General features: G+C 33.6%; 1 protein-coding gene across 6 annotated transcripts in view; it reads left to right on the top strand.

Annotated features, from left to right (window-relative positions):
• The window catches only part of satb1a (SATB homeobox 1a), a 67,008-nt gene extending 55,812 nt beyond the window's left edge, over positions 1–11,196 (top strand). For 5 of the 6 annotated variants that reach the window (XM_039736510.1, XM_039736513.1, XM_039736511.1 and 2 more), the window contains exons 11-12: positions 3,654–3,857; positions 9,408–11,196. In XM_039736510.1, coding sequence (XP_039592444.1) covers positions 3,654–3,857; positions 9,408–9,950 — 747 coding nt within the window. In that variant the 3' untranslated portion in view covers positions 9,951–11,196. The remainder of the gene's footprint in view (positions 1–3,653; positions 3,858–9,407) is intronic. The other variant, XM_039736514.1, reaches the window with a different exon arrangement.
• The last annotated feature ends 1,454 nt before the right edge of the window (positions 11,197–12,650 follow it).

The following is a 12,650-nucleotide window of genomic DNA, read 5'->3' on the forward strand; positions in this document are numbered from 1 at the left end:
TATACGTATATGTGTCTGTGTTTTGTTTATGTATAGTATATGTATTTACCAAAATGTGCTTTCATGTTCAGTGATAAATGTTTAATTTTCTGTAGGTATATTTTAATTTCTTCTAAATAAGCCATGGAGATATGATTCGATAGATGATGTAAAAGTTGCTTCGTTAAATGCATGTGTTTTTATTATGTGTACAGTAATAAATGAATAAAGAAGAAAATGGATTTTGAGTAGTGTTCATGATTACATGTTAAGCATTGTGCTTTATTTAAATATTAGTTATTGTAGTTATGCTTATTTGGTGGGTCTTAAAATTTCACAGCTAGTAGAGTTTCAGTTGCTTGCAGAATTTAAAATTTTGTCTGTACAAGAGATTATTCTTTCATGAAGAACATCAACAGATGATTAGAAAGGAGCTAAATTGTTTGGCAATCTTATCCAAAAGCTTAAAGGTCTGCACACACAGATATGCAGAAATATATAAAAATAAAGTAAGATAAAGTTGGTGTGTTATTTTTCATAATTCCATGAGTTAAAACAGTTGTACATTATGCATGTGGATATTTGTAAATATACACTGAGTTATATGGCTGATTCTAACACCACTATAAAATACAACCAAAAAAATTCTTTGTACATGGTCTTAATTTTTATTTTTTATGTCTTGTGTTCAAAGTTCATGTTTCAGTTTTAATATAATTAAGATAAATAATCCATTTGAAGCTGCAAAAAATTTAAAAGTATATTCTTCATTGAAAATATTATTTCTTCACCACAGGCCAAACAGTATAACATTTGTCATTAATATCATGCACAGAAAGCAGATTTTCCTTTTATAATAAAGCATGGAACTATACAGGCACATTGTATGCTGCAGTTATGGTATGTTCTTGTCAGGCATATTGCAGCTTGTGGACTGCTGCATATGCCTGCAACAAAAAGGCAAAACAAAACTTTAATGATTTAATGATTTTTTTTTTTTTTTGGAAGCTTTAAGTTTGAGGAGAAACAGAAATGTATAAAATGAAATTATTTGTGTTAAAGCATACAGAATGTGAGCAGCCCTATTTTAAAGTTAGATTGTATTTGATCATGTTAATATGCACAAAGTAACCTAATACTGGGGGATGCAGAGAAAACTACTATAGATGTTTTGGTCAAAAGTGTGACTTTGAGAATGTCAGATTTTTTTTGTATGCAAATTTTGTGTGTTAATTGCTTATGCATTTTGGAAGAAACCAGTAGCTTGCAGTGAGGTGGAGAGTGACCAGTGTTTTGGTGACAATAAGATGTGCCTTTGTGTTGGGCACACCACTTCTTGATTACTGAGTACTTGGTGCTACTTATTTTTTGAGATTTCTACATTCAAGATGCCAAGCATCTGCACTTCAGTATCTTACAAAAACCTGTTATATAGGTAGCTTAGAAGCCATTGGTACAGGAAAATACAAAACCTATTGTACTTTTTACTACTGAATGGTGTAAATCGTTTTTTACATTTTATTATTTAGTCTGTCTTTTTCCAAAAACTGTATCCTATTTTTTTTGCGTCAGAAATGAAGTTTTCATTATATCTATGTAAATAATATGTACTAGTGTATTAAGTCTTGAATTGTTTACAAAATAGTGCATGTGAAATGTTCTTCATAAAAGAACTCTCTTATTAAAAATGTTTAAAAGTGTCAAATTACAATTGTGTAAATTCTATCAGTATTCATTATATAAACTTAGTCTGCAGTGGAACCATGGTGAAGTGCATCAGAACAATAAGTAGCTTATATTTTGAGTTAAAATCTTTCCTTTTCTTCTCCCCCCTACAATAAGAAAGTCTTACCAGTTTTACAAACTTGCTTTTTCTTCCATTTGCAAGGAGGTTGGAAGTTGAACCCAAACCTGAACCAGATTATCATGGGGCACATTTTTTCAGTTAGCCCATTTTGCATCATGTTTTGTTATCATGTAAAAAAATGATAAATAAACTTCACCTTGTGTGCATTTGTTTTTAATGAAATTCAGCTTTGCTATTGCCACAAAAACATAGAAATAGAAATGTTATTAAAAAAAAAGTGTATGTGTTATCTCATTAACTAACTATAGATACTGTTTGCGAGTTGTGCGGATTGCCAGTTGTGGTTTGCCTTTGCCACTCATTGCTATAGGGTTTTACCATAGCACCCAGCAGTGCAAAGCTATTTGTGAAAACATGAACATTCATTAGCATACGCAGATTTAATATTTTATTTTTGAAGTGTTAAATTTAACTGTAATGTGCTATTTGCTTCCTTGTCTATTTTCAAATTGTTCTCAAAAATCAGATGTGATGTCATACATACAGTGAGTGTACATACATGAAGATTTTTTATTACATATTTTAAAAGGTTATTCTATTTTTATAAATTATGTTATCACATGTCAGTGCAATACAAAACAACAACATTTATATAGCACATTTTCATACAAATAATGTAGCTCAGAGTGCTTTACATGATGAAGAAAAGAGAAATAAAAGACATAGTAAGAATTAGAATAAGACAACATTAATTAACATAGAATAAGAGTAAGGTCCGATGGCCAGGGAGGACAGAAAAAACAAAAAAAAAAAAGAACCTTCAGACGGCTGGAGAGAAGAAATAAAATCTGCAGGGGTTCCAGGCCACGGGACCGCCCAGTCCCCTCTGGGCATTCTACCTAACATAAATGAACAGTCCTCTTTGTATTTAGAGTTCTCATGGAAGGACTTGATGAAAACCTTTTAAGTGTTTGAGATGTTTGGCAATTTGATCACAACTGCTCTGAATGTGCCTTCTGAGATCAGTCATTTTGATGCCTAACCATACTGCAAGAAATGTGGTTTCTTAAAATCAGAATATTAGGAAGGTTTTTGGTAAAATAATTTTTCATCAAAAAGAAAGTTCATAAACCTGAGCAATAAATCCTGAGGAGTCGATATGTGGAAACTTTTGTTGAATGGAAGTGGAGCAGATCCTAGAGGAAAGAAGCAGTAAAATATACTACTTAATACCTTTGCAGGAGAATGAATTATTTTTGTGTTTCTGTAGTGAAACTAGTAAACTGGATTTTACTAAACCACAAAGCAGACAGTCCATAAAATGTCTTTTTATAATCCTGCATAAATGAAAGGTGCTGCTGCTCACTGTTTTGTAGATTATTGCTGTAGGTCTGACGCCGTGCCAGAGCTTGTGCTATCCAAGTACATTCACACTTGCTTTCTTTGAGGCTTCACAGAAGCAGAAAGCTAAAAAGACTGAGAAACAAACATAAAAAGCTAATCTTTTTGGAGTAATTTGCATTTGTTTTGTAGAATGTCAGTAGTTTGACAGTATAGCTGAAAATTGTTTAAATGCAAAACCTAATATTAGTTGAACAGTTGTTGGTTTTTCTTAATTTCTCTCCATGAAGACCAGGCAAAATTGCCCCTTTTAAATAGGGCAGAATGTTTCTTTCAGTCATGTTTTTCAACTTGGCTGTGATTAACATAATATTTCAATAATCTTCAAGTTTATTTACAGCAATTTGTAACTGTGTCTTTATTTAATTTCTATTCAGTCTTCCTGTACTACCATGTTAGGTGGTTATTTTAACACTTCTTAAATATGGTGTAGCAGTTCTCATTTTGTATTTAATCGTTCCTTTAGGGTTGGTTGTGTGAGCTTCTACGGTGGAAAGAAGACCCCTCACCAGAAAATAGAACACTTTGGGAAAATCTTTCAATGATCCGCCGGTTCCTGAGTCTTCCTCAGGCAGAACGAGATGTTATCTATGAGCAAGAGAGTAATGGAAATCAACATCATGGTGACAGACCCCCACATATGATGCACATTCCTACAGATCCAATTCAGGTAAGTTGATTTTATTTATTTATTGATGCATGTTCTGTATATGTGTATATATTTTCATTTTCAAGCTATTTAATTCAAGTGGTTTCCAGTCTGCTAGAATTATAGTAATATTACATGTAGCTAAAATAGTGCAATTTTGCAGGTAACTTTTTTTTTTTATATTTTTATTTCACAAAAAGTAATTCATATCCCATCCATATACCAAACAGAATATAACAGTATATAAACAAGATAGAATATAACTTTCACACGCAGGGTTAGTTCCAGATTCAGTGTAAATGTAGTGGTTAAGGCTTTGGACTTCAAATCCTGAGGTTGTGGGTTCAAATCCTGCCACTGACACCATCACTCTGAGCAAGGCACTTCGCCTACCTGTGTTCCAATTGGAAAATGAAATGTTACCAATTGTATCTCAAAAGTTGTATGTCACTTTGGACAAAGGTGTTGGCCAAATAAATAAATAAATGTAAATCTAAATGCTGTAATCTTTGCTACAGTATGGTAAAGTTACCCCTCCAATGTAGGGATTTAATTTATTTTTGCCTTCTCCAATTCTTTAGATATTGATTCGTGATTGTCACCTACACATCTGCAGCAAAAAATTTATTTTTACTCGTGGATTTTAATGAACATGCTGTCTTTTTTAAGCAATAAGTGTCCATTGTTCTAAAGAAAACAAATTATTAAGCAAAAGGCTTAGTTAAATTGGGCAGAGTGTTATGTTCGTTTTCTTTTTTGACTTAGCCTACGTTTATAATGTGATCAACCTTTTAAACCACTAAGTATTCATCTTGAAACCGGTGAATTTTGATCATCAACAAAAATTGTCCTTTAGTGGATGCCATATAGAGTACTATAAAAGCTGGAACACTTTAAATACATCTTTTCACACCCAGATACTAAACACTTTTTGAATTTCTGGCATTTTAAACATGCCAGTATTGTATAAGTAGTCACTTTGGGGTGATAGATTAAAATAAAAAAAACAACTTTCCGATTTACAAGCCCACATTTTTTAATGTGTCCTTTTATCGGCTACTGTCCAGAGATGGGCAGTCCAACAAGTGCAAAATATTTGTGAAAAACAAAGTTGACTTTAGGACTCTGATGGTACAGTAAATCATTATTGTCGCTGTCTGTGTACCAGTTTCTGAATGCCAAATATTAAACTTTTGTGTCTAACGTCTTTACCACTGTATTAATCGGTTTATGCACTGCAGACAGGTAATGTCAGATATTCTCTAATACAAAGATTGGTGACCCAGCTGAAGTGGAATTTCTGAAGGACAGTTCCTTTTCTGACTCTAGGAATTGCTACGTAAAATATGTTTGACCTTTTATTTTTCATTGAGAGAAATTGTTTATTTCCTGAAGCAGTGTAATTCAGTTTAGGTGTCATGGGACCCAATTATTTTGTGTCTTCTTTATTGGGTACCTATAGCTGGAGTCCAAGAAATTATATATTTTCAAGATGTGTAAAAAGATAAATTGTAATCAAATTTGCCATTTAGCTCTATTGTATTCTCCAGTTTTTGAGAGGACAAGCTGCATTTAATCTTCTAGGACATTTAAAAAAAAAAAAAAAAAAAGTGATGCAGTGCTTCAACATGTGTATGTTTGGTAGAATGCCTGGTGTGGGCTGGGTCGTTCTTGGTTTTGGACACCTTGCAGATTTACCTTCTCTACATCAACATCTAGCCAGTTGGTGGATTTCTTTTTTCATCCTCCATGGTCATCTTACTAGACCATCAGACTTATTGTTGTATACATTACAGACTCTGTTGGATTTGCATAAATACATCAGTACCGCAAGTGAACTATGGTACTTAGCGTGATGAGAGAAGTCGCAAAACCAACCGTAAAGTTCACGCAAATTATAGAAAACAACCAGATCTAAATCCATTAAGTAATTCTCTCATGAAAAGTGGACAGACATACAGACAGCACACGCTTGGACCACGAAATATTTAAAACTGTTTCTTAGCGACCACCTATGGGTTAAGGGAAGCCTAAATTCCAAATTTCAAGTCCCAAGTCCTCATGGTTCAGGAGATTTCATGAGTGAGTCAGTGGCATTTGGCTTTTATATATATATATATATATATATATATATACATATACATATATATATATATATATATATATATATATATATATATATATATATATATATATATATATATACATATATATATATATATATATATATATATATATATATATATACATATATATATATATATATATATATATATATATATATATATATATATATATATATATATATATATATATATATATATATATATATATATATATATATATACACACACACACTCGCAAAATACCCGCGCTTCACAGCAGCAAAGTACTGCCTTAAAATTTTTATGAAGAAGAAAATTAAACCTTTTTAAACTGAGGGAAAATATACCAATAATTATTTAAGGATGTCTTTGTATACCACATTGTTAGTTCACCCCTCCGGTTGTAATATGACCAAGTTGTGCGCTGAGCTTACTCTTGAGCATGCAACGTACAGTTGGCCATGTGAAAAGTAATCTTGTCTGAAATCTCACAGCTTGGATTGCTGCTGTCATAATCGGTTTGAGTTTCATGGTTTGTTTCAATTACGAGAGTATTTGCAGGACTTGTGTTGAAGTGACATTCGGCATCTGTTAAGAGTTGTAAGCATGCAGCCGGTTTCATCAATAACTTCACATCCAGCTTTTGAGAGTTTAAACATTCATAAACATCAAAGTGTCTACTACTGAAATTGTCACCTGTGAATCTAAGATGTTTAAGAGGCATTGGCGGTTGTCGAAAGGTGTAAAATATTTGGCCATTTCGGTACACTTGAAAGCAACAACCGAACAATTCAGCGGTAGCCATCAACTCACATGCAGAACCATAGGTGAAGGGCTCTTATAGTGCTCCTGTGTAGTATAATTATCTCCTGTACTGTCATCAGTCCACACCTTGAACCTGTCTCACTCATTCAATACATAAGACACAATGTTCCTCCGGATATCAAGAGCGAGCCTGCAATATGTAACAAAGAGAATGGAAAAGGCAGGTGCCATCTCCGGTCATGGAAACCACTCAGTAAGTGACAGTTCTTTGATCGATGGTGATCACATCGATAGACATGTTAATGGGGGTACGGTTGGAATGATAAAGGAAATGGGTATCAACAATGTAAAGTAAGTCTAAAATACCTACACAATAACTATAATCGTAATAAACGAACAATAAAACAGCGGAGAAGCCATGGATTAGATAAAAAGGCTGTAGTTATCATCAGGGAGATGTGAATCCCGTGGCGAAGCAAGGAAGGGAATGTAGAGACCGGAGCAACGGACGGCCTTATATAGGCAGACAGCCAACAACGTGGGAGGCGTTGGGATGGGGGACCCAACGCCGCCTCACATGGTGACCGAGCTGCAGGCTATGGATGTATATATGTACATAAGTAGGATTCAGTTAGCGTTGGGAACCCGCGTACCAAATTTCTTGAAGATGGGCCCATAAGTAACAAAGACCGTTGAATAGTTCAATATGGCGGCCGACAGTGGCATCTTACCACCGAAATAAGTACGTACATTGGCTTCGGTTAGCGTAGGGAAGCTGCCTACCAAATTTCGTGAAGATGGGGCCATAAATAAGAAAGTTCAACATGGCGGACGTTGTCGACCGTTATGACTGTTACGTGTAGAATTTCGAAATGAAACCTGCTTAACTTTTGTAAGTAAGCTGTAAGGAATAAGCCTTCCAAATTGTAAGCCTTCTACCTACACGGGAAGTTGGAGAATTAGTGATGAGTGAGTGAGTGAGTGAGGGCTTTGCCTTTTATTAGTGTGTGTGTATATATATATATATATATATATATATAATAATATGTGTGTGTGTGTATATATTTAATTGATACTAAAACACGTTTTATTCTGAAATCTGATGTTAGATTGATTCTTGATGGTCATTTCTTCAGTGTAAAGTTTATTCTTATGTTCTTCAAGCAATCAAACTACATTTAAAAGTACTTTTGTATATCTCCGTTTTGTTTATAGACATACCCCATTGTCTACAAACATGGAGGTTTTTATGTATGATTCTGCACATACAAGCACTAGAGTTCACTGTGCATTAAAACATGAATTTGTGCACTTTATTCTTGAGTTGAATAAGGGCTCTGTCAGGGACAGAAAGCCAGAGTATAGGTAATATTTTTTCAGTCATACAGTTGCACAAGGCCAGTTTAGTGTTTTCAAGGCTTTACATTCTAAAATGACATTACTGTTTGGGTCACAAACTCTCATTGATGTATCCTTTTAGGAAAGGCACACTATGTAAAAACATGGCTTCCAGAAATACCTTCATGTGTACATTACATAAAGCTAAGTTGTTACTGTCCCTTTGCTACAAATATTTAACTACAGGGAAAGTTTTCCCAGTCTCTTGTTGCTGTTTGGGACTTTAGGCCACCTAGCGTCAATCTTGGTTTTTGCTTGCAATACCCTGCTTATTCATGAAATGTGGACTGGATCATTAGCCATGATGATAGTATGAGAATGTGTGTGGATGTTGCACTAGAAATGTGTTCGCGTTCAGCTATGTTATTATTCTTTATCAAGAGTCTCCTTTGCTTTTTGTTTGATGGTAATGTCTTGGCAGTTGTTGTGCAGCTGCCTGTACCAGATGATAAACTAACCAAACCGTATTCATTGCTGGCTGTCTAACAGAAAGCCATCTGGATTTGAGTAACTATGTTGGGAATGTGGTGATTCCAACTTAAAAAATTCATTTGTCCTAGCAGAAATGCAGGAAGTGATAAGTTTCACATTTGTCCTCATTGTGAAGTTTTCTGGGATGCAGTTTCTACAGGGTTTTTTTTGGTCATATATGCGGAACTGAAAAATTCTGTAGTTTGACACAAATTCAAATTTTTTTTTTTAAACAAACGAAGGAGCAAAATTCACATGTCCTCTGGTTGTGGTTGTTATTTTTTGGTAAGATACCTCTACTTAGTGACTACTTATTGTACTCTCAAGCCCAAAACAGTCAGTTCTGGTATAAATGAAGATTTACTTATATCCATTTTTCATTTGCTCATTTTGTGCCAGTTCTATACATTGTTTATTTTAGACTAAGGTATGCTTGTGTGTGAATAATGACAAGTGTTGAGTGAGAATGACTATATTCAGTTTATGTAAAATGGACAGAAGTGAAATCTTGTACTGATCTTCAGTCAGTTACCAAAAACTAATCTCTGTCGTATTTTTTGACAGAAGTGTCCAAAATATACTGTGCTGTTTAATTCCAGTCCTTAAAAAAAAAAAAAAACTGCAACCTGAATTTCTTCAGTAGCTCATTAACCACATATTTTGGTGGGAAGAGATCAGGTAATAAAAACAAAAAACTAAACAGCATTTTGTATGAAAAATGGATCAGCTGTATTTGAGGCACCTCTCTCTTGAAAAATTAAAAATTTTAAGAATTATTAAAAACTATAATTATTTCATGTTGTTAACCTACCTCTGTTTTACTTCCAAACAGCAGACACAACAGCAGCAGACGCAAACACAACAACAACAGCAACAACAACCGCAGCAGCAGCAGACACAACAACAGCAGCAACAACCGCAGCAACAGCCGTCACAGCAGACTGGTCCTCGTCTGCCTCCCAGGCAGCCATCTACAGCCTCACCAGCTGAATCTGAAGACGAAAGTCGTCAGAAAGTCAGACCACGGACCAAGATCTCCATTGAAGCTTTGGGCATTCTACAGAGTTTTATTCAGGATGTTGGGCTGTACCCTGATGAGGAAGCTATTCAGACACTATCTGCACAGCTAGACTTACCTAAGTATACTATTATTAAATTCTTTCAAAACCAGCGTTTCTATCTGAATCATCATGGTAAGCTTAAAGACAATTCAGGTTCAGAAGTGGACGTGGCTGAATATAAAGATGATGAGCTACTAAAAGACTTGGAGGAAAGCACCCTACAAGCAACTAAAAGTACAATTTTTTCAATTAAAATAGAAGAGCACTTGTCTGGAGAAGGACATTCAGAGTCTGATAATGAATCTAAAGACTAACATTTAAACTTTTGGTTATTATTATTATTATTATTATTAAGGTTTGGTTAAATGTTTTCCAGTGCCACTGACAGGACAATTTAGGAGAAAACTTTCTGATTATTTTTGGTAAGCCCATATTATACACTGTAAGACTGCATAAAAAATTGCACAAAACTGAATTGTACCCCATGGATTTTGCAGACTGCACTTGATGTCCTTTGAACTGTATTACACTGGTATTCTGCTACTGATGAAGTTGTTGGACTTAATAGATAAGATTTACATTGTGTTCACTGGATTTTAATTTCAAATTAATTTATATGAACCATATTAATGACAAGGCCTTAGGTACAGTACTTATTTTGAAGTCCACTGGCAAGCATTAAATTGTTTTCTTTGACCTAAACTTGATATTAAACCACTTAAGCTCTGGAGACCAGATTCTTCAGACTATTAAATAATCTAACTTTATCTCTGTAATATTGTTTGTTTATTTTAAAAGAAATATATAAACTGTAGAGGTCTACAGTTTAAAAAAACTATGCCAACAATGCCTTGTATTATATGGCACTGCCGATGTTTAGTTATTTTGCAAAAATGTACTCACTGTAATTTTTCTGAAGCTCATCTTGACACAGGTAAAATGTGAAACACAACTTTTTTTATTTTATCTTGTCTTAACATTATTTATTTGCAGAATCTACAGCATCCTGATGTAATTAATTTTTGGATGTTTCTGTTCCGTTATTTTGGGTTTTTTTTTGTTTTTTGTTTTTTTTTTATGGACTGATATTTTTATTCTATTTATAAATGTATTTTGATGGGCAGTAAAATACAAAAGTGTCTTAAAAGTTTTAAATGGGAAATAATGTGCTTTAAAGGTTGCCTATAAAAGTGCTATATGTTAAGCAAATCATGCTTAAAGCTTCACAATTAATGTTGTATGCAATTTTTACTATCATGCAAATAAGCTTAGATAAATGATGACTAGAACACCCTAGAAAAAACATATGCAATTTATGTGAAAATTGATGTTTGCAATGTGTCTTCCTTTGGTTTACAATCAAATCTGAAGCTATTCCTGTATAAATATTCTGTATAAAAAGTGTATTTCTTTTTTATCAGTTTCCTGCAATGAGAACACCGGTTATTTTGTTAAAACTGGCTGTTTTATAAGTGTATCTCAGTTTCTTTATGCCGAAATGTTCTAACTAGGAGTGGTAATTGATTGTTAACAACACAATTAAAATATGTTTGTATGGTACAGTAGCATGACTAGAAAACATTTATTAAGGAAACCCTTTACCAATATTTGTATTAGCCCATCATTTGAACAGACCTGACAGAAGTTATTGATTTGCAGAGCATTAGGCCTTGTGGTACGTTAGTTTATGCTTTTTTACCTTTCAATTGAATAGTGTAAGCAGGATTTACATGTCCTATTCTAAAGATGAAAATAGTTGTTGTGCAGGACAAGGGATTGCAAGTTCCTTCCATTCTTTCTTCCCTTTTGTGAACTTGCTTTTCCAGTTTAGGGTCGCAGGATCCTTTTTGAACATCAAGAGCAAAGCAGATACCAGTGCTGTACAGAGGACCAGTATATTTTCAAAGCATTAGCATTTTGGATTTTATTTTTTTTTTTTTATTTATTTATTTTTTTTATTGCATTTCATGAATCAATATTTTAGTAGTCAGTCAGCCATTTAAAGTCTTAGTCATTTTAAATGCAGTTGCTGTAAGTATGCATATCAGACATGCCTAATGAAGAACAAGTACCAAAGTCTAAGGAAGGAGGCTAAACAGCTTAGGATAAATAAGATGGGTTAATGGTAAACACAAGATGTAATATTATTTCTTTAGGACTCCATAGAAATTCATTGACTTTTGCATAATTTAATGAAAAAAAGAAACTAGCTACAAATAGAGGTTTATGGCTTTTACATCAAAATGAAGATCAGAGAGTACATTACAACTAACTCCCTTATTCTGTGTATTTTTCACTGAAGTCAAATTTGTAATCAAACTTGCAAGTTGCTTCAAAGAGTATTTAAAATTTACCAAAGAGAAATGTGACATTTCTTTATCAAATCATAATTAAAAGCTATCTAAAGAATAAAACACAATGCTTTCATTTTCCATTAAGATTGTTAAACTAACAGATTATTTTCATGTTGGAGGAAACGGAGATAGGGGTTGTTCACAAGTTAACGCCTAGTGTGCCATTGCAATTAACAAGTTGCGCCACTTACAGAGTGTAACATCATAAGCTTCTTTAAAGAGAAAATAAGTTTAAAGAGGGGTAAGCTGCAGTGGTGCCAGTCATAGTCAAAGGGCGCCTATACAACTATAAATAAAACGCAAATTAACTTTACAATAAAGCCACATTTTGATTTCTGTTTAAATAAATAGTTAAATATAACTCAATACTCGAGACAATTGCAATTAAACTTGAAATATTTCTTTAAAAGCAACAATAAAAGAATCAGGGTTGCCAAGAAATTGCTAATTAATGCAGCAAGCAAAGTGCATGTATGTAAATGTGGCAAGATATGTCATTTGCGGTGACAATGTTCCAAATGTTGGTGACATTCACAATATTTTTGGTGAACCATCCAGTTTGAATTTGGTTTTATTTTGATATTTATAGAACACTAACAGCCAGAAGGTAGATACTTGAAATTAGCCATTTACCTTGAAAGTATTCTAATTGTCTGGAAC

The sequence above is a fragment of the Polypterus senegalus genome, chromosome 15, assembly GCF_016835505.1.
Source record: "Polypterus senegalus isolate Bchr_013 chromosome 15, ASM1683550v1, whole genome shotgun sequence".
Taxonomy (NCBI): domain Eukaryota; kingdom Metazoa; phylum Chordata; class Cladistia; order Polypteriformes; family Polypteridae; genus Polypterus; species Polypterus senegalus.